The 23,242-nt window shown below is 44.9% G+C and overlaps 1 protein-coding gene across 4 annotated transcripts; it reads right to left on the bottom strand.

The window, feature by feature from the left end:
* Window positions 1-299: 299 nt before the first annotated feature.
* Window positions 300-22,752, bottom strand: LOC147637941 (uncharacterized). Of its 4 annotated transcripts, none has more exons than XM_086799784.1 (11): window positions 22,430-22,752; window positions 18,602-18,646; window positions 18,286-18,451; window positions 17,898-18,082; window positions 17,674-17,782; window positions 17,487-17,559; window positions 17,316-17,394; window positions 17,121-17,173; window positions 957-993; window positions 669-746; window positions 300-585 (listed from the first exon to the last, which is right to left on the bottom strand). In XM_086799784.1, exons 1-11 carry the CDS (start codon window positions 22,580-22,582, stop codon window positions 535-537), a joined length of 1,029 nt encoding a protein of 342 aa, XP_086655910.1. In that variant the 5' UTR covers window positions 22,583-22,752; the 3' UTR covers window positions 300-534. The 4 variants fall into 4 exon arrangements, with proteins under 4 accessions (XP_086655910.1, XP_086655909.1, XP_086655911.1 ...); XM_086799783.1 differs by having other exon boundaries at window positions 22,421-22,749; XM_086799785.1 differs by lacking the exon at window positions 957-993 and having other exon boundaries at window positions 22,421-22,751.
* Between the last annotated feature and the right edge of the window lie 490 nt (window positions 22,753-23,242).

Genomic DNA, 23,242 nt, shown 5'->3' with positions numbered 1-23,242 from the left:
CACGTGTCTGTGTGTGCACGCGTGCACATTAACTTACTTCAATTATTTGGCTGTCATACTAGGGCATGGTGTGCATGTTTCCATTAGCCAATTGCACATTGTCCGTGTGCCTGCATGCACACATTTTGTGTGTGTGTGTGTGTGTGTGTGCATGTGCGCACACCATGCTGTGGAATGGTAAGCATGTTACATCAACTATTGCACATACCATCTTCCTGTGGATGAGAAACCATAAGTTAACATCCACCGTGCCATAAATGAAAGGAACTTTGGTTTGTTGGCGCTGTAGGTTGTATTAATTAATTAAGCAATGTGCAAATGATATTATCTGAAACCTGAATAGGAAGTTTTACAAATCTTGCTATCTACCCACCACATATAATATGGAAAGGGAAGGGGCACAAGTGGCACATTGGATACAGAGAAATTTTGGAGAGGGAACGATATATAGACAATCCAAAAACTTATACCCCAGATATCACATCCCTTCTTGTATAGATAATACAAACTCTGATGAGCAGGCCTGAAACAGGATCACTCCAGCCCTGACTGCAGATATTGCAGCATGATTGGTTTGTCCACAAGCTGTCAAATCATGATGAAACATGTCTTTGTCAATTACGATTCTAATTGTTGGTGTCCCTCAATATCATGAATTGTGTTGATACCTTCAGGTTGTTATTTGCTGCCTCTAGAGCTTCTTGAGGCATAACTGACAAGAATAAGTCGAGATTTTCTCGAGCAACCTGTAGATTCGTGGAAGTGGTAGATTAAAGCCAAACTTCAAGAACACTACTGCAAAATATGATCCTCATACAAGCTTTAATCACTTCTCTCAAATTGTAAAGGATTGTATGATCCTCATACAAACAAATTGTTTTCTAACGGCGCCTAATGAGTACAAAGCATCTAAAAGTGAATAGCTTGATACACTTGAAGAGAGAGAGAGAGAGAACCTGCACTGACCGCAAACTAAACTTCAGAAACTCAAGCCTGCACAAGAGAGGACAGTAAGAGCTTGCAATACACCATTAATCTTGAGAGAACACGTTTACATCTACACACACAATTCACTTTTCAATACAAGTGACCAGTCGAATTCATAATGAGCCATGCTGACATCAGAGTCCACAGAGAGAGTTGCTAGAGGTGTCCAGATTCGTTTGGGAGGTAGCCTACGAGGCTACAGGGGAGTGACTAGAACCTCTGATAGAGTAGCAGTCTTATTCAAACTTCACCTATGCGCCATCCTTTCGGTGGTCAGGAGGGTTGACAAGGGCAGATTAATGTAGGTTCGCCTTTACTTGCCAGCGAACAAATCGCAGTTTGCTACTTGCAGGCCTCCAATTATGCTCAGGCATTAATGCAGAATGGCCCTTCACCCTATGCCTCCCTTTTTGCTAACATAGTGGAGTTATCCTGGTAAGGAGACATTCTCCTTTTGGGTGACTTTAATGCCTGGAGAGGTCCAGATGTATGACTCCAACACAAGCCTGGCCGTCATGACTGAGTTAGACCCCTCCGATTTGAGGATGCATAGGAAATCCAAGCGCACAGGTCATGTCACTTCATACAGCCAATCCTTTTGGAGACGGATGCGAGCTCCCCTCCCCCTCCGAGTTTGCGTGACTTTCCATCACTCCCCAGCGGCTACCTCAGACAGGCACATGATCTTTTCATTCCCGCTCGGTGTTACCCCGGGCAGCGAGTGGGCTCGTCTCCCAAATGCCAAGAGAGGGCGATTGCGTGAGTGTGGATGCTGGGGGATGCTGTCTGACGGACGGCTCCTTGATATTGTCACCCACTTCTAGCCCTAGGCTAACATGGTGCTAGGGCCGGTTCACATGTAAAAAACTCTCCTAAAGAGAGTAAAAGGTGTCCCAGGAGGTCCTGGTGTTCAGACACCACTCTCCATATGATATACAACGGATGCTATGGTTGGGAACGAATTCGAGGTTAGGCTTAGAGTTTGTTATTTCCTACCTAGATTCACGAGGACTTGAATATAAAAAAAGGGGGAGATAATGTTACATCCCGTCCATGGGTTTGCTAACCAAGGGTTAGTTACCCAAAGGTTAGGGCGTGTGCTAACCTAAGGTTATGTTTAGGGTTTAGCAGAGTGTGGGACCTGTATGGCCACGGCTGGCAAGGATGAGGTGTGAATATGCCTAGAGTTATGAACAGTGAAGAAATCAAGCTAAGGTGGCTTGGAGTCAAATACCATGGCTATGGCATGTAACAGAGAAAGAGCAAGAGATTAAACAGCACAACTAAAGCAATAGACAAAATGACACAAATGATTAGACTATTAACATAGAGAGAATGGTGCCATTAAATAGGCTAGTACAAGAATTTGCTTAGCTGCTAATACAGCTTACTTTTTGCTAATGAGAGGATTAGGTGCCCATGATTCTCTCCACCTCCCCTAGATGCTCCTTGATTTATGCAAAGGTAAATGCTCTTTGACTTCTAGCCTTTTTACTTAATGCTTTTATCTAGTCTCTTTTACAAGAGTGGGTTCACCTAACTTTGTACTTTGTACTTGGAAAGGCTTGTTCTCCAACACTCCCCCTCAAGCATTATCCTAGTAAACACTTCATCCGGATTAATCTATGCCTATGACACAGTTTTCAATAGAAGTTGTCTCATATTGTCCTTGGAGTAGAGTTGCTAGTAGTCAAGTTGTAACCGATCAGGGACCCGAAAAAATAGACAGACACTTCAAATACCAAACAGAGCTTTGAAACATAGCGGAAGAACCACAAACAAAACCAAAACACAGCACTAAGCCGGAACGGTCGGCCCCCCGTAGGTACTTCTTTATTCAAAGTAGAAGCTTTTACAACAAACCAAGGTGCGGGTGCAAAAAACACCGGATTTTCCACAAAGCGTCAGCAAGACTTTTGTCCAGATATCTACCCAGATACAAAGGCACAACAGCCTTGAAAACTGTCCAAAACCTGTATCAAAACAGTCTACGAAAAAGCCCAAACATCACCCGTTGTATGGCCAAATCTGTGAGTGAAACAGCAGCTGAGAACCGACACGAGTGGCTGATGGAACTGCAGCTGTACTGTTGTTGTACGGAGAGAGAGAGAGAGAGAGAGACTGTTTATGCGACCAGCTCTTGCTGCAATAGCTGCACCGAGGAGAAAAAGTGTTGTATGGCCTATGTATGACCAGCGTACATAAATTCTGAAAACAAGTCGACTGCCTGCTGGAAGCTGTCATGTACGGCCAGCGCAAGGAGGGCCACCAACTGTACTTACTTGCGGCTGCTGTACGGCCAACACAAGGGAAAGATCTCTGCCTGACTGCTGTACGGCCAGCGCACAATCAACGCAGTACGGCCGGCGCAAGGGGAGAGGAAAATCTGCTGACGTTCCAGGCCCTTCCCGGATGATGATCATAGCCCCACCCCTACCTTGCTTTTAGACAGGCGACCAGCCCCTACTTTTGGCTTTGTGCTTTTCCTTTTCGCCAAAAGTAGCTGGTATGCCCAATATACCTACTTTTCAGCTTTTCTTTTGTTGCCCAAGTTTATGCTAGGCGCCTCGTTTTGTCTAGTATCCATGCCCAAAATTATAATAAATCCAGCCACACTTTAATGATGTGTGAACCTATTGACTTATAAACCTTATAAGACACATTATTACATGAAATCCCTATGTTGCTCATGCTCTGTAGCCATCTTGTAGGCCAAAGTTTGCTAGTGAATGCTCAGCTTTCTTCTCTGGAAAATCCCCTTTTTCACCTTGGTTCTGTTCTATGTATGGGCTTGCCCCAACACACTGATCAAGACTAGTGAAGGGACCAAATAGTGACACAAGTCATTACATTTGTTGAGGCATTTAAAAGGCCCAAGACTTCACTTACTCTACAAAGGTTGTGTCTTCTTTGCGCACGACACGTCTTCCTCATATGAAACATTAGCTTGTGCCTTTTTGTGATAACAATCCTTTTCATCATGGTTATTTTTGCCACAGTGCTTACAAGGATTCTTTTTATAACAATCTTTATCGGCATGGCTGTTCTTGCCACATATGGAGCATTTTTTACCTTTTTAACTCTTCTTTGTGAAGAAGGAGCTATCTCCCCTTGCTTCTCTGTTCTTGATCTTCCTTTCTTCTTCACTGAAGGAGGCTATGACCCCTTCCAAGGTGAGATTGGACAGGTTCTTTAGTGTGGTGATGAGGTTGCTGTAGTGCTCTTTAAACACTTACTTTATCAGTATTGCTAGGGCCACATTTGCTGTTAAGTCCTACAAGCTGGTTCATTAGAGACTTCATCCTGTTCACATGAGCATCAAAACTCTCATGTGTTTGCATTGTGAGTCCATAGAACTCTATTTGCAAAGAAACTTTGGAGTTTCTTGCCTAAGTCCCGAAGAGCTTGTTCAAATTCTCATAGGCTTCTTTGGAGGTTAGGAGATATGCTATATGGTGTATAAAGTTATCAGAGAGGCCAAGGGCTATGAGGCCAAAGGCTCTTTGATCTCTGAGCTTCTAAGCCTTCTGAGTTGCATCTTCTCATCCCTTCAATGAAAGGCCAGAGGCCTTCTCTCATGAGACTAAATTTTAGTTTAGTCAACCAAAGTGTGGAAACTTTCCCCATCAAATTTCTCAATGAACATGTGGGTGGCCATTATAAGCTATGAGTCTGGGAAGGTCTCAACAGAGAAGAGTTTCCAATGCCAGTGTCTAATCCCTAGCAAAAAAAGAGCACCCCCCAAAATTAGGGTTTCCAAACATGGGGGTTGATGATGGTGTAGCAAGATGCAGCAACCCTCTAACGCTAGGTTTGCACTTTCAACTGTGATTTTAATGAAGTAATTATGATTGATTTCTCAATTAAGCTTGATTTGCAGAAAATTAAAAAAAGCCTCAAATTGACCTTCTTGATTGTGTTGATTTGCTGCATTGGTTTTGCTTTGCTCCTGATGATCATGTTCTCTGTGGCAGTAGTCAGCAAAACATCCTTGGCTGCATTCTGCTAGAACTGCAACATTGTGGGTGCCAGAACGGCAGGTAGGGGCTGACGACAACCAACAGAAGCAGCACCGAACTGGAGCTGCTAGATGGCTGTGAAGTGGCGCAACATGGAGAGACCACAGTGATCGGGCTGCTCCCGAAGAGACCACAGAAAGGGGGTTGTCCAGCTAAGAGGCTACGGGCATAGTTGCCACACGTTTTTTGAAACGCGTTTTTGAAACGTGTTTGAAACGTTTCAAAAACGTTTCAAACAAATTTCCAAAAGTTTTTTAAAAGTTTTTTTCAAATTTTTTTTCAGGTGTTTTTTCCAGGTTTTTTTTAGGGGGGTGTCCATAAATTTATGTTTGGTACAGTTTAATGCTAAAATCTACAGTTTAATGCTAAAATCACGTGTGGCCTCCTTGACAGCTTGCTTTTGTATGCCTGCTTTAATGCCTGCCCTCTTTAGAGAAGGCACGGTGGGCAATGAAGATCTGTGGGCTACAGGAATGGAGCTAGACCCACCTGCTTGACTCTGCAAATCATCCTCTGTCCTAGCTCTTTTGGACACATCACCTACAGAATCTGTATCCTGTACATCATCATCAATAGGCTGAATTCCCTTTGCTGCTTCATGTTCTCTCTTCCATTGCTGAAGAGACGCTACAACCTCTCTTGGTACTTGACTGCAAGGGCCAATGCCTTCCCCTCTTACTCCTGTAAAATGGGCCTTTACCCTAATAATAGACCCACCTGACACTTTGGCACAAAAATTGCATTTCCACCTTTCTGTGCCTGAACCCCCATATCTGCTCACAGGAGTTACGTGGTTCCACATGGCATCCTTAGCCCGAGGCATGATGAATGAATGAAGAAATTTGGGCAACCTGGCAAGAAATGCCCAAATTTCAAATCTGAAATTTGGTCCAAAATCAGAAAAAATCAGCATTTAGGGTTATTAAAAACCTGAGAAGCAGGGTGCGTAGGGGCCGGAGGAGTAGGCTTGGTGCGTAGGCAAGGTGTGCATGCACCAATGTAGGCAACCTGGCAAAAAATGCCCAAATTTCAAATCTGAAATTTGGTCCAAAATCAGAAAAAATCAGGATTTAGGGTTAGTACAAACCTGTTACCTACGGTGCGTAGGGGCCGGGGGAGAAGGACTGGTGCGTAGGTAGGGGTGCAAGCAAACCTGGAAGACTTCAAAGGCTGGAAACGTCTCTTTCAAGCGTCACTTTCAAAACTGAAATGCCAGGAGATACTGCATCGTACGTTTTCTATCATAAAAAAAAACTGGCCCAGCAAAAAAACGCGTTTCAAACGTTTGAAACGTTTGCACGTTTCAAACGAGTAGCCTAAAGTTTGAAACGCGTTTTTTTGCAACTATGGCTACGGGGGACAGAGCCACCAAGCAGGAGGCAGTGGCGCTGGGCAGCAAGAGGAAGATGCCGGAGGCGCAAGGTAGCGAAGCCCGAACAAGGGCAGTCCCACGGCAAGGAACAGAGCTGCCAGAAGCGCACAGAGGCGGACGGATAGCTGGCAGAGAAGCCAGATGGCGAGCACTCACTAGCACACACGGGCAAGGTCACGGAGCCAGGCACAGAGTGCTCTGATACCAATTCAAGAAATCAAGATAAATCAAACACCATGGCTATGGCATGGAGCAGAGAGAACGTAAGCGATAAAACAACATGACTAAAGCAGTAGACAAATTGATAGAAATACTTAGATGATTAACATAGAGAATGGTGCCATTAAATAGGCCAGTACAAGAATCTGCTTAGCTGCTAATACAACTTATTTTTTGCTAATGAGAGGATTAGGAGCCCATGATTCTCTCCACTTACCCTAGATGCTAGGTTGTGCAGCAGGACCTCTAAGCCAAAGCATGCTGCAGGCGGGCTAGTGATTAGTGGTATGGGATGCTAGGACATGTTGTCATGTATGGCTAACTTAGGGCAATCACACCTCAGGCTCAGGGGTGAATCCAGACAGAAGCCTGTGGCTGGGTGGTGAGTCATTGGCCACAATTCATCGCCGTCGTTGATCTTGGATTTGACGGGTGTTCTCTCTCTTGGTTTTGTGTGCAAGTTTACTCGACTCTTCTAGGGTTTCCAGGTAAGAGGGCCTAACAAGGAGGATAGAGAGATTATAGCTGATTATGTTCTCGGCATGACCCTGGTTTTAAGTCCATGCAACGGAAACAGCACATGATTGTTCTTGTAGAGTCTGCCGTTGATGCTGAAGGCTGTCTTCTGAACAGTTACTTACATACATGATCTACTTTGGGTAGAGACCATCTTCCACATCAAGCATTGGAGTCCTCGAGACTAATGGCAGAGCAAGGGCAAAATCGGGCTTGGTACTCCGTGTTTCCCATTGATTCTTGTCGCACAAGCTTGTAGACAGACCGTCTCTCCCCTTTCCAATACAACTTGGATGCCCTGCTTCTAGATCTCACCACGCATGAGATTAACCATATCATTTGCACAGATCTTGTTCAACTACACACTAGTAGGACTGGTCTAAATCCCAAAGAGCTTACCATGAAGCTTCACTTATACAAAGAGCACTTCCTTAGGGTTTCCAATAATGGATTCATTGAGAAACCTAAGTATCTTAGCCAGACACATGTCACCCGCCATGTGGGTGATGACCAGTGAGTTGAGACTAGCTTCACATCAGCTGCGGATACAGACACGGAGGACATAGGGCATTTCCAGGAAAAAACAAACATGCAGAGTATGTACCACACTGGAGACAAAGTCAGTAAAGCACATCTCTTCAGATCTCTAATATACTATGAGATACGAGGCCAATGCCATTGCCTCTTCCAACAAGGTTTCAGTCCGCTTGCCCAAGTCATGGACTATCGAGAACAGAGATGTTTATACCTCTACCTTCTTGTCAAGCACGGAACATTGAGTCAACGTTGCAATGAATGCGGAGTATTTACTAGAGAGAGAGATACAGCACAGTTGATTGGATCCTAAAATCCAAAGAAGGGTCCCCATCTTTCGGTGTATTTGTTTATATTAAGAAATTAAGATTTGTGTAATACAAATCCTTTGACCTTTACCTTACGATGTCTCCTTCCTTTCCTTGATGAGTTTGGCCCTGGTATCTAGACTGGCCAATAGCCTCTCTTGTTGCTCCAAACGGTTCCTCGCTGAAATAACATGCTTGATCGGATTTCCAGCCCATGTCAGCTTTGCACCATTGTCAAGGCCTCAAAGAGTTCCACAATCTTCTCTCAGTGATTGGGCACCACTTGCGACAAGCAGTTGAGTCCCCTGAGACCTCGGCATCTATATTAACACACACGTCAACAACATCAACTGCTTATTTTGTGGTTTGGACAACATAAACACTGTAAGGACAAACTTAATCAACAATATTGCTGCGGTGGTAGTGGATAAAAATGTTTGAGCCCTCCACCAAATTGGGCAGAGCACAAATAATTTTTAACCTTTCTGCAATCCTTGGAGGGCATTCAGGTTTAGCACCCCTAGAGATGGGATACCCTGTTGACTACTCTTTCTAAAGATGGTTTTTGATCCAGGTGCTTATTAGTCCAATATCGTAATGCTACTCTGCATATGCGTGGAGAATACATAATGCGTGGTATTGCACTACCTTGCCCTCTCCCTCACAATTTAGACTCCTAGATTTTCTTCTTTTGCGACTCAAAGCTCATGGAATGCTGATAAGAGAGAGAGAGAGAGTCACCATTTGCCCACCCAAGTGGTCTTCTCCTATTTCATGCCAAGGTACGGGAGACCAAGGAGCTTCGTGTCGCCCATACTGAGGCCATGACTCGCGTCACCTACGAGAGGCTAGGCCTCGTGTCACCCATAGTGTGGCCAGGACGTAGAACCCACTATTAGGGATCCCAGTTCATGCTTCCCACTACGCCAGTTCTGTGCTCGGGAGACCTGCTATTCACAAGTTCCAGGAACGGGAGACATATCCATTGCATGATGCATATGCACGCATCTTTGCCTACTTGAAACTATTTTCGCATGACTTGTTTTCATGTGACTACCTGCTATGAAGTGTCCAATTCACGGGCAGGGGACGTCCATCCATGAACCGTGCGAATGCCCTGTATTCTGACATGGTTTGTGGCATGTGAACAAGCAGTAGGTATTCATTTAAACCTTTGTTTATTTCTCTAAGACTTTATAACCCGAGCAGTTCACATTCTTTTAAGTTCGGCCATAGGCCAATGCCCAGGGCCCAAGGACCAAGGCAAGGTCACCACACGAAATGTTTCATTGCTGAAACATTTCATTGTCGAAACGATCTATTTTGGAATGAAACGTTTCAAATGTGGATAGGTGCACAAAGAAACGGTAGATCGAAACGATATGTGCATGACAATATGCAAATATATTGCTATAATGTCACCATTAAAGAAAGGAGGGCAAGAGACATAAAAGAAGGGAAGTGAAAGGCTTAAAAATATAGAGGAGGTTAAACCATGGAAAAAATCGCAACTTTTTGTTCCACATGAAACGAAATGGTTTTAGTGATGCGCACGAAACGTTTCAACACCGAAACGTGAAACGAGGTTCAAGGCCACCGAAATGAGTTTCATGGTGACCATGGACCAAGGTATGGCTTGTCCAAGCCTTGAGCACCCTTTTATCCCATTAAAGCCCACGTGTGGGACTCTTTAAAGAGGGGGCACCTTATAGAGGTGCCCACCTTCATTAAAAGGAGGGTGCCATGTGTTCCTATCCCTTCACCCCCTTTCCACCAACCTCTCCCACGGCTACTTGGCTCTCTCTTTCTTTTTATCTCATTATTATTGCAGCTGGCGCTTCCCTCTCCCTGGCTGAAAGTTGACTCCCTGATGCTTATGTGCCAAGGAGCCGGAACGGCCATTAGATGAGCTCACTCAGATATTGATAGAGACGCTTCATGCTGCAGCATCAGAGGCATATCCCCATAGTCAGCCTACACGGAGACGATCTGGGAACATGCCCCAGAACAGCTGGTATGTTGAGGAGTGTAGAGAGATGAGGATCAGATTACAGAGAGAGGTGCTCAAGGGTGTTACCACTCACAGACAGTCATGGATTACCTTCCGGCGCCTAGTGCGACAGAAGAAGAGGGATTTGTATCAGTTATTTATGAGTCAAGACTCAGGCGAGGCATGGAGACTATTCCATGAGCATTCACCATCACCAACCATTACCTCCACAGAGATTTGGGGTGAGTATGCAGCATCCCTGTACACAGCACCAGGACAGCCACCCCTGCCAGACCCATCGGAGCCATGCCCAGAGACATGTGCTTTCTTTACTGCTGAGATGGTAAGGAAAGCTATTGACAGAATGAGGACTGGGAGAGCATATGATCATGATGGTTTGGTAGCAGAGCACTTTATTCATGCGAGAGATATGCTTGCAGAGCTTATTGCTATGATGTTTAACCGAGCCATGTGTGAGGGTTTTCCTCAGACTTGGAATATGTCCACGATTGTGCCTATCTTCAAGTCAGGGGATCCCATGCTTCCTGGGAATTATTGTACCATCATGATTGGTCACACATTGGCTAGATTATATGCATCTATTCTTGATGCAGGAGTTGAGTAGATGGGCAGAGAGAGAGGGCATATGTGCATCAGGGCAGGCAGGGTTTAGGAGAGGTTTCTCCACTCTTGACCATATCTTGACACTCAGAGCTATTATTGAGGAGGGCAGATCATATGGCAGGAGAATTTATTGTTGCTTTGTGGATTTCCGCAAAGCTTTTGACACAGTACCGAGAGCCAGACTGATGCGCAGACTACAGGAGATGGGAGTGCCCACAGAGCTGATTTGGGGAATCATGGCTTTATACAGGACAGTTGTGGGGCAGGTACGTACTACTCAGGGTATATCTGAGATGTTTCACTCCACTATTGGGGTGAAACAGGGCTGCCCCCTTTGTCCCACCTTATTTGGGATGTATGTGGATGAGGTTTCGGACTATGTAGAGCGGGAGGGTGACAAAGAAGCACAGCTAGCAGGGACATGGATTCCACTGTTATTGTATGCTGATGATATTGTGTTGATCTCAGATTCTCCAGAGGGGATGTAGCGTCATTTGGATGCATTGCACACGTTTGCACAGGACAGTGGATTGTCTGTTAACCTTGGTAAAACCAAGGTGATGGTGTTTAACACCACAACACAGTGGGTTAGGAGGTCAACACCCACCTTTACATATGGTCAGGAGACAGTGGAGTATACAGATGCATATACTTACCTTGGTGTGGTCAAATCCCCCCTGTAGTGGAAGTGTGAACCTGTACAAGGTAGCAGATCACTCTCTGTATAAGAGTAAGCCCAAAGCTTTGCGGGAAGCTTCAAACTTTTCTCGAGGTAAAGCCTTTGTGAATAGATCTGCAACATTATCCTCTGTAGGGCAATAAGATAAACTGATCTCCCCTGCATGTAGCCTCTCTCTGACATAGTGATAATGAATCTCTATGTGCTTGGTACGTGCATGAAATACTAGATTTCGTGCCACGGCCATAGCACTCTGGCTATCAGTGAGAATGGTGGTGGGTGTCTGCTGACACTCATGAAGATCAGCCAATAGTCTCCTCAACCATACACAATCTACTGTAGCTGTAAAGACTGCCCTGTACTCAGCCTCACAAGTAGATGTGGCAACAATGGGTTGCTTTTTACTCAACCAAGATATGCATGAACTGCCAAGAAAAAAACAATTCTCACTGGTGGATTGCCTGGTATCATAATCACCAGCCCAATCTGAATCACTGTATGCATAAAGCTGCAAGCTGCCCCCATGGGATAGAACAAACCAAGATCCAAGATACCCTTAAGATAACGAAAAATGCGTTTGACTGCTTGCCAATGCTTTATGCCTGGGCTGTGCATGAATTTGCTCAACAAAGACACCCCAAAAGATATGTCTGGCCTCGTGTTACACAAGTAAATGAGGCATCCCACTGCCTGGCTGTAAATGCCGGTCTCAAAAGGCTCTCCAATATCATGCATAGTAAGCCGTACACCTGGTTCTACCGGAGTAGAAATGGGCTTACATTCATCCATGTGAAACCTTTTTAGCAAACTTTTTATGTACTTAGTTTGCTGCATAACAATGCCATCATCTGTATGCATAAACTGTATGCCGAGATAGTAGTGTAAAGGCCCCAAATCTGACATATCAAATTCAGCTTTCAAATCAGCTTTCAAATCTGAAATTTGTGCTTTGCTAGTACCTGTGATGAGCATGTCATCTACATACAAGATGACTATGAGAATATCGGCATCGGTTGGAGCTTGCTTTAACCCATACAATGCTTTGTGTAACCTGCATACTTTATGTTCCTCACCAGGAACTACAAAACCAATGGGCTGATTTACATATACTTCCTCCTGTAAATCCCCATTTAAGAATGCAGTTTTGATGTCCAATTGATGCACTATCCATCCTTTATGTGCAGCCAATGCAATCACTGATCTTATTGTGGTCATTCTCAAAGTAGGAGCAAAAGTCTCTTCATAATCTATTCCTTTTTTCTGGGAGTAGCCTTTAGCCACAAGTCTTGCTTTGTACCTATCAATAGTACCATCAGACTTTCTTTTGACTTTGTACACCCACTTTGTTCTAATGACATGCTTGCCTTTAGGCAATTCCACAAGATCCCATGTATTGTTCTTCATGATAGAAGAAATTTCAGCTTGCATAGCTTGCAACCAATGCTCATTCTCAAGACGGGAAGTGTTTGGTAAAAGACCCATCAAAGGGTTATGAAAGTCACTTCTGGAACACGATACAAAGGCTTGTATAAGCTGGACAGCTATGACAAGCGCACTTATGATGCAAATACAGTGGCTGCCCACACTCCTGCTATGCATGATGCAGAGCTATGGCATGCTCGTTTTGGGCATGTAAATTTTCAGAGTTTGATGCTTTTGCAGAAGCATCATATGGTTGATAATATGCCGCCTCTTGAGTCTCCACCAAGACATGTATGTGGGGTGTATTTTGGGAAAGATGCAACGAAAACCATTTCCCAAAGATGGAGCTGTTAGAGCTGAAAGTAAATTACAGCTCATACATAGTGATGTATGTGGTCCAATGCGGACAGCATCCATAGGGGGGCATCTTTCCTTTTGTCACATTCATTGATGACTACTCCAGGTTTGCTTGGGCTTACCCCTTGAAAGCGAAAGCAGATGTGTACGAAGATGCATATCAAATTCAACCTTTAAACCTTGGTCGTTTATGGCTGAGACGGAGAGCAGATTTTTCTTTATCCCTGGAACATACAATACATTTTTCATACATATTTTGGCACCATTGGCTGCAATAAGTATGACATTGCCAATTCCCTTTATTGGATATGTGGTATGATCTGCACATGATACAGTGCGGCCATTTGAAGCATAAACCAAGTGCTGAAATACATCTTTGCATGAAGTGATGTGGCTCGAAGCACCACTATCAAAATACCATGATGCATTCTGTCTGTCAGATGCAATGCAAGACATATCAGTGTCTAAAGCACTTGGTGTGTCACTAGTGCATGTGACCAAAAAAGTGTACTCTTCCTGGATTACATTAGCTAATTGCTGTGCTTTGTCGTCAGAAGAGTCTGCTACTGCATTGCCTGCTTCTTTCCTTTTCTCTTTTGCAATCCGCTTCCTACATTCACTGATGTAGTGTCCAGGCTTATGGCAGTAGTGACATTTGCCCTTCTTTTTGGGCTTGTTTGCATCCCCTTTGTCAGACTTTTCACCACCAGAAGAGGGCTGTCCATGACCAGCCTTGCTAGACTGTTGTCCCCCATGCCTAAAGCTCTTGGCTGTAAATGCCTTGTCTCCACCACGGTTGCTCGATAAGTTTGCTCTTGTTTGCTCTTCCTGCAAGAGTAAACCCACGAGCTCTTCAAAAGTGACGGGATCACCACCTCGTCTCATTGAGAGGTTGAGAGAGGTGTGAAAGCCCAAGTAGGAAGGCGGTAAAGAATGAAGAGTGTTGGTGACCATCTGTCCGTCTCTGGGATAACCTCATCAATGTTGAGCAATTGTTCCTGCAAATCTTTCACTTCGGTGAGATGATCTGCCATGGAGTCACCCTCATCCATAGAAAGAAGATCCAATTGCCTCTTCAAGTAGGCAACTCTTGCCTTGTTGCGTACCTGATACATTGCTTCCAATGTGTCCCATGCAAGCTTCGATGTCTTGCAAGAACGAATGTGCGGAATAATAGTCCTTTTCACTGAAAGGGCTATCAATGACATGGCCTGTGCATCTCTAGAGTCCCATCTCTTCTGCTCTTGTGTGGGAGCAGGTTCTACATCAGGAGCTCTTTGAGCACCTCCCATTTGAGGCGTGGCTGGCTGTATGGTAAGTGGGCGTGTGTCATCACCACACACGATGCCCCAAAGCCCTTTGGCTACCAGCAAATTACGGATCATGAAACTCCAGAGGGAGTAGTTAGATCCATCCAGCTTGTCCTCCTGGGTGAGCACACCAAATACATCTGTAGCATTCTGTGCCATGTCAACAAAATATACCTGCAAGCAAATCAAGCACCAATGTGCACTGCCAGGCAACCAAATGTCCTGTGCAAATGTATGCCTGCAAATCAAAGCAAGTGTAAACCTGCACCAAATTGTCCAATTACACACAATGTGTATACATACGCGACAAATCGCAGCTGTAATGCCCAATTACATGCTCCAATTTGAAAATCCCCAATTTTTATGCACTCCAATCGCTTCAATGTGCATCTAATTGGCCAATTTTCACAAAAGCCCCAAATTTCTGCAATTGAAAGAGGTTCAATTTGCTGATTTTGACCTCAATTTTGAAAACCCCCAAATTGCAATTTTCAATTTTGCCTCAAATTGAGAAATCCCCCAAATTGCACCTGCAATTTTCCTTTGAATTTGACTTGCACAGAAGTGTCTGCAAAATCTGCATATGACCTGCACTGGAATGGCTGCAAAATCTGTATTTGTATTTGGAAGAAAATGTGCAGGAAGAATACCTTTCGCAGCACGTGTGAAGCAGGAGCACACACGGGAATAGAGTTGACGTGCAGAGGGTGAGGATGGGCAGCCGACGAGGAGTCGTCGTCGTTGCAGTTGGGCAGCCGACGAGGAATCGTTTTGCAGCTGGGTAGGTGTCGAACTAGGCGGAGGGTAACAGCGGGCGGAAGCGAGCACGGCGCTGGAGTCGGAGGCCGCAGGCAAGTCGAACGGGCGGGAGCCGGTAATGGCAGGCGTGAAAGTGTTAGATGTATTACATATGTTTTTCCTAAAGGAGTGAAAACCAAGTTGGATCCAAAGGAGATAGAGAAATACATCTTCGTTGGTTATGCTTTAGAGCAAAAAGGTTATAGATGCAAACTAGCCTAAATAAAAGTTAAATGGCACAAAGGAGACGAGGCACGCGGAGGCCGCAGCCGTGGGCTAGCACGGAGGACGCAGGGGGGCCTGGAACAGGCTAGCCGTGTGCGGAGGTCAGAGCAGGTGTTGCGGGCCGGAATGGAGCGGGCACCGTGGGAACGGAACAGCAACGGGCGACGGCGGCCGGGACGGGACGGCAGTCGTGAGCCTCGGGCGGGAGTCTAAGCAGCTGTAACGGAATAGCTGCGGCGACTCTGGTCGGCCGGAACGGAACGGCGTTGGCGTGAGTGGACCGGAGCAGCTACGACGGACGTCAGGCGGAACGAAACGGTGCTGGGCGGCGGCTATGGGCGCTAACGCCGCCGGCTGGACAGGGCGGTGGTGGTGGGCTCCCCACTAGTGCCGCTCGTTTCTGGTGGACGGACGATGCAGCGACGGAACCGACGGACGGAAGCAGACAGTCCGGCGACGGAATTCCACAGTCTGACGACGGAAATTCGCAGGCTTTCTTCCAGAAGCAGAATTTCAGGGCCAGCTCCCAGCTCTGATACCAATTGTTGGGTGTTGGACTCACACACTCACACACACAAACCTGCACATTAGGGTTAGGTGCAGGGTAGAGAAGCTCACACACAGAAAAGAGAGAAAGAGAGAGAGAGCCAAGAGTGTGGTATCCACAAAATGCAAGTCAACCCTTGCATGTGTGCCACATCCATATAATATAGAAGTACAAAATATTATATGTTAGAGTGTCCTTTCACACTTGATGTCCAAGGGGAAAAACCACATGGGAAAAAGTACCCTTGGTTAAGCCCTATTCACACATAGCACTACCATAAGTGAGCATATGCCTACAATGCTTACCTTTGTTGCTGGAGTTTTCCTTCCCAGATGTTATCCATTAGGAGCCCAAGGCGCTTTCCAGACCAACTTCGGATCACTTACTTCCACGCGCCGGTATTGGTCCGCTGAAGAGGAGGTGTTGGAGGGGTCGTCTCCACTGTTCTAGGTGCTTCCCTACTGTTTCTGCACCTCTAGAGGACCTCCCCCAGCCTGGGAAATTTTCCCATGTTTTTCTGGATTTTTTTCACATTCTTGCCACCTTTTCTGGCATGTTCCACATTATGCTCTAGTAGGTCTCTTTTATGCTGGCCAACTCGGCTCTCTGCGTGCTATATAAGCATGGGCTCTGCCCTCAGTTGTATTATCTCATTTTCCGCATAGTCTGGGATCTTGGCCACACCTATGGTGTGCCTCGTGCTGCCTACTCCAGCTTTGTAACCACCTTTTGGTGAATATGATCTTCCTTCAGTTCCTGTGCATCCTGTATTTGTGAGCTTCAATTTTCTTTCATTGTTTGTGCTTTGTTAGGACAAGAAGGGGGGGGGGGGGGGAGGGGTGGCGGGTATGTGCATGTGTTTTATCTCTCAGAAAAAACCTCGTAAGCAAAGTTCAGCTGGTAACAATCCAGGACCCTGCAGCTGGGAGAAAAGTAGAGCATACAAGAAGGACAACGTTATGGATGAAGGTCAACATACAAGGGCCGTATGAGAACAAGAGACCTATCAAAGTTGTTGCTCTTAAGGTTTTCTTTAAATTCTTTCATACTTTGTTTCATATTGAAAACACATTAGACAGTACAACCACTTTACGATCTCTTTGTTGCCTTTCAATTGCACAGGAGGAAACTCTTTAAAAAGCAGCAAAAGTAATTATTTTAAAGGACTACAAACTAAGAGAAATGCATTTGAATGAGTAGCCAATGATTTTACTGTTGGGCTGCTGATGGTGTGCCTAGTGCTTCGAAATACTTGTTGTAGTCTGCCTGCAAAGGCCAAAACAAAAAGAGTTACCACAGTTTTATATCATCCTTGGCAGCATATAATGAGAAGTTTGCACATACAATTTGTGTACTTTTGTAGCAAACATGCATCTGCAATAGCTGCAGTTATCTTTGAGATTTCGACCTGATTGAGATAGTCGAAAATTTTATATGTCAAAGAGACTGCCTTGTCTGCGTCAGCTCCCTCAAGCCATCCTGCAGCACTGACCGATGCAATTCTTTCTCAACATTTGAAAGGTCTGATTCTTTTACAAAGCCTGTGTTTCTGTCACCTAGAGGAAGCAAAGAGTTGAACCTCAAAAATGTATCTTTAGAAACATTTGTCGGATCCAACGCCTGTTGTAGCCGTTGACGCACAGTGTTGGCATCTGAAAATAACCAAGCAAAGTTCAAACTCGTTTTGGCTTGAAAAACATATTTAGAATGCATACATCTAATCTCAGAGTTGAATCTGTTTTAGTGAAAATGGTGTCAGCTCTCACCCAAGCTAGACTTCTCAATCAGCTTAAGCTGTTCACGCAGACGAACAATCGGGCCAAGGTAAAAGAAGAGAGGCTTAGGTGGCTTTACCAACCCTTGTGGAAGCTTCAACTAATCACCTTGAAAAAAGTCGAATCATAAGTTCAAACCATCATACCAGCAAACTTACTTCACTTTCACCTGCCAGACTATGCCAAAAAAGCACATGTAAAGGTGTAAGACTTACAAAGGACAGCCCCACAGCCACTACAGTTATACCCAGGCCTATAAGAAGACGGCGTTTTACTATTTCATTGGACCCATCCTCCATAGCCGGGCCTCCTAAAGATGAGCCTTCTGTTGGAGCGCCTTTAGAAACAAATAATTCTGCCTCCAAGAGGCCCCAGGAATTTGGTTTCTTTTCCTGTCCCTCTGGAATCAGCATGCAATAGTAAGCCAAAAAAAGAAAAAAGTAAGGCCTTTGATGACAACAATGCAAGGGTGAATTTACAGCGTGAGGTGGCAGGAAATCATAATTATAAATAAATATTTACTCTTAGTTAGCATTACTGTTAGAACATGTTTTTGAATTAGTGTAAGAAAGAGCAGTCATGACTAAAACAACAGCACTTTACCAGAATCTTTTCCTGTCCCTGAGAACAGAGTTTCCCTGAAGCCCGTTCCATCGATTCTCTTCTCTGGAGTGGCCGGTTTTAGATTCGCCAGATCCACATCTCTATTGGCCCTTCTTGCTGCCAGTTCCTTCCTTAATGCTTCTGCCTCTGCTTCTGCAGCTGCCAACTGATAGAAAATGATTACACTTTTGTCTCCCTTTGCTACTCACAGAAGTCAACTACCTTTTCATATACGAGACAGCTTGATCTAAAAAGCCAACCCTTGAAAACCCTCCCAACAGATATAACTGGCCATAGATGGGAAAAAATAACTTACTTTGGTGGCCAACTCTTCTTTTTCTTCATCAGTTTTTAGTGAAGCCTGTCATTCAAGTCCACTGCATTAGCAGACTCCATAAACAAAATGTCAAAGAGTCTGATAGAAGCGATTTAATTAACAAAATCAAACTTAAGCACATGAATCAGATACATAGACACAGTGTTGGGTCCCAACAGGCAAGACCACCCCTGCCCCCCTCTCTTTTTTTTTCCCTTTTTTTTTCAACTGGCCTTTGGCCCAAGATCCTCCCATAGTTACCAAATTTCACCGCCCGTACACAGCCGCCCATAGCCACTTATTTATCCACCCATAGGCGATGCCGCCGAGGAAGCACCAAGGGGCCCCGGCCCCCTCTTTCCTTTGCAAACTATTTCTTCTAATGGATGTAAGAATGAAAGTACAGCCGCAGTGGCTAAAAACCTACTATGTTACATCACACATGCGCTCTATGCATTTCCCACAAACCAAGAAACTGGGCTGACCTCCATCCAGTTTCATCCATCACTTTCCATCTGCATCAGTCTGGTGAGGAAGTGCGACATGGCCTGAAGGCAGTCAAAATTGCCTCCAACCATAGTCACCAGAAGCGAGAAGCGGGAATGGAAACATTCGAGGAATGGAAATAGGTAAATGAGTTTTTAGGGGTGGAAACAACCATTTCCTGTGACAATCTCACTTGGGAAACGAGAAACGGCCATGGAAACGAATGGGGTCTTGAAACGGAGAAACGTGTTTCTAAAACGGCCGTTTCCTATGACTATGCCTCTAACAACACCCTACATCAGTCCAAACCAGGCGGAAAATGGCCTACTAAGAAAAAGGACATTGAACTTTATGATTCGAGAATATTTGGTTTGTCAAAAGGTCAAGTTTGATCGATAAACACCAGCAAGATTATTGCACCCGTTGAATGATCTATGGGAGAATAGTGCTATGGATTTTATCTTTGGATTGCCAAAGTCAGGGAACAATGGTATATGGACCTTTTAGAATACCAAGAAGATCAACCATGTATGTCATCTATATTGAAGGATCCACTAGGGGTGGAAGAACCAGAACAGATTGAGTTTCATTCTGTGAGAAAAAGAGGAAAGACGGTGGTTAGAAAGTTTCTCTTGGAATTCAAGAATTATTCGCTATTGAATGCGAAATGGATGCCAGAGGAGTACTACTATGTCAAATCCCCTCGGATCTCCTCGTGATCGCTCTTGGTTCGAGACTCGAATCCTGCAAACAAACGAACAAACAAACAAGCAAGGGGGTGCAGGCCTGACTCACCTCCCAACCATGACAGCCGTGGGCAAGCCCACAGTCTTGGCTGTCCCCACCGAGCCACGAGCTGAGCTAACTAGGATGACGTACCGACCAATCTCCTCCTCGTGACGTCCCATACTCCCACGAAGACCAAGAAGGTTCAAGTTCAGTCTTTTATTTTCAGATTTGCATCATTCTAATAAAAGCAAATACACCATCTGTGGTGGGGGCCCTAAAGAGGGTATTCGGGACCCAATACTGTGACCTCTTCTCCCCTCTCTATTTTCTACACATCTATATTCAGTTTTGTGTGTTATTTTCATCGTGAAAAGTGTGCTGATTTATGAGCATTGAAGTTACCGATCTCCCCCGAAGCTTCCGTATGTTACACCTCTGCCCCGCTCAGTGTGGTGTATGTACTGTGCAAGATCCCTTTACCCTTCTTTCTCTCCCCCTCTCTCTCTCTCTCTCTCTCTCTCTCTCTCTCTCTCTCTCTATAACTCTCAACTCCCATGGAATTGCATAACCTGAAATCATGGAGATAATTATCGTAGGAAAGCTAATCAATTACATATCCATAACAAGATTGGGCAATTCATGTTCCTCATACCTGGGGGAGCTATCCATGCCCATAACACCTCAGAACTTTTGGGTACTCTCAAAATACACAAGCATTCCCTCGACAAGCTTCCTTGGCGAACGCTCCCTACCAAAGTAAAACTGTGCTCTAATATTAGCACTGCCAATAGAAACCTCAAGTGAAACTGCATGAATCTAAATACTTGAAGTCTTGCCATTACCAAAGATCTTAGGCAAACTCAACCATTGGGAAGTACCCTACGGTCGCCTGGAGGCGTATGGGATTCTCAACATACTTCCAACCATGCATGAGACATGCAAACCTTGCTTTTCCACTTCTCGTGTTTAGTGTCGCTCTAATACCCAACTGTAAAACTTTTGGGTACTCTCAAATACACAAGCCTTCCCTCGACAAACTTCCTTGGTGAACACTCCCTACTAGAGCAAAATTGTTCTCTAACATGAGCACTGCCCGATAGAAACCTGAAGCATGAATCTAAATACTTGAAGTCTTGCCATTACCAGGGATCTTAGGCAAACTCAACCATTGGGAAGCACCTCCCAATCCTATGGTCGCTAGGAGGCGTATGGGATTCTCGACATACTTGCAACCATGCATGAGACATGCAAACCTTGCTTTTCCACTTCTCGTGTTTAGGCTCGCTCTATACCCAACTGTAAGATCCCCTAAGGTCATGTATGTTACGTACCTGACACTAACCACATGGTTAGAGAGCCTGATATTGGGTTAGGAGACCCTGAGAATTAGTGCAGGAGTTTGCACCCCTTCTATTAGGTACTAATCTTGTTCTTGTGTTTAGGGAGATCTTGGGGGATCTTACAATAAAACTCCATAGGGAGTAGTTAGTGCCATCCAACTTATCCTCTTAAGACAAAACACCAAACACATGTGGTGGGCAGAATGGGTGTCACATGCGGAAGCTCTAGGAGTCTTCTTTCAACCCTAAACACCATCCAGAAATATGCAAGCAGAAGATAGAGAAGAGAGAGAGAGAGAGAGAGAGAGAGAGAGAGAGAGAGATGAGTATTCAGTATATTATAATGTACAAAAAGGTAGTACAAGTCCTACAGCCATATGTTGTCTTGGAAAAGGTAGAGATACCTAGTCTAGTCCTAAAACTATGACCCAGCCTATGAGAGGCTGAATGATCTAAGCCTCGAGTTATGTGGCAAGCGGAGACGGAGACGGGCAGAGAGACAACAAAGCCACCGCAGCAGCACGCAAAGCGATGGAGCCAACAACTGCAGACAACACCCCCGCCGTCACCATGGCCTCTAGCCTTTTGCTTTGATACCACTTGTTGGGAATCCTTGGTGAGAGAGAGAGAGAGAACTTACATTTCTCCATTTTTTCACAAATGCATACCTCATCCTATGGCACACAACCAAAATGGTGGGCCAAATTGACTCAGAATGCCCTTCACCTCTCCTGCCACTTTGCAGAACTCTGAAAAGCTGCTTTCTGTGGTTGAATGGTGTGGTCGCTTGCAATTGAGTTAAGGTGGACGCACGCTGAGTGCGGACACACACGCATCGTGTGGTGATATTCGTATGCATTCATGTTCACTGAGAGTTCGAAAAAAATTTAATGAACTATGTGCATGTGAAACCCACACGTGTCGCCTTCCCCTGAAGGTGGCATCCAGGAACGCACTTCGTCAAAATCCACGGATTGCTAGGGTTACTTGCTCGTGACTGCTCCACTCACTGATTCTGATTGACTCAAGATACCGCTTATGTATCCTGCTGATTGCTTCACTCTGCTGTGTAGTCAGATGGAGTGATGTTCACACTGGTTTGAACTAGATTAAGCTGTCAGTTTGCGTTTTTGTATGTTTGGACACATACACATATAATGTATATGTAATATGATGTAGGAATCCAGCTCGACGCTTGGCTTGTTCGATGGTATGGATACAGCAAGCAGATTAATGAAAGTAAATCAACAACGAGAGAGCATACCGACGCTGCCTCAGGAGGCTGCTGCTGAGCCTGGGCAAGGGCGAGGGTCTTCCTCCTCCGTTGAGTGGGAAACGTAGCTGTGAAGACAGGAGAGAGACTTCGCACGAAGGACGGGTGGGCTGAGCGAGGGGTCACCAAAGCGGGTACGTGGCAGCACGCCATTTCTTGGTCTCCAGGCAGAGAAAGAGCTTAGCACTCGAAGGCGCAGACGCAGAAAAAGGCGAGGGGTGTAAAGAAGTAAGAGTAAATTTCTGGGAAAACGCAGGGTAGCACGAAAGCTTTCATTTCAGTTCTTTATCTTGTCAAATTAAGGGCTCACAATCGACCATATCACCATCGACGACGACCCTGTCTCTCTATCTCACATCCAAGGCTTTGAAAAACTCTCAGAATATATATTTAATAGAAATGCAAAACGCCAAAAGAGCCGCAGCCGGGTCGTTCCAATGTGTATGGGTGAGTGGGCTCGGGCACCCCTCTCCTGACCCTTCTTCCCTAAACTCCCTAAATAATCACTCCTAACCCTTTTTCCCTAAACTCCCTAAATAACAATAATAGGTTAGAATATAAAAAACTATATCCACTAAAAAAAATACAAAATAATATTTTGGTGGTCTATTTTTGCTTTATTTTTTTATGGGGCTCCGTTGCTCATCAAGAGTCAAAATGTTTCAATGGCTATTTTTGTGTATATTTTGATGTTTAATTGAAAAATGTACTCCGTTTCAAAATAGCATAAGCATGCAAAGTTCAAGTAGTACCACAAAAATTCCCCCTTTCAAAAATCAACAAAAACATGCAAAACCCCATCAAAAACCAAAA

The sequence above is a fragment of the Cibotium barometz genome, chromosome 6 (genome assembly GCF_041138505.1).
Source record: "Cibotium barometz isolate CiBa-2024 chromosome 6, ASM4113850v1, whole genome shotgun sequence".
NCBI lineage: Eukaryota > Viridiplantae > Streptophyta > Polypodiopsida > Cyatheales > Cibotiaceae > Cibotium > Cibotium barometz.
The sequence above is the reverse complement of the archived record's forward strand: the minus strand, read 5'-3'. Positions and strand labels throughout refer to the sequence as shown.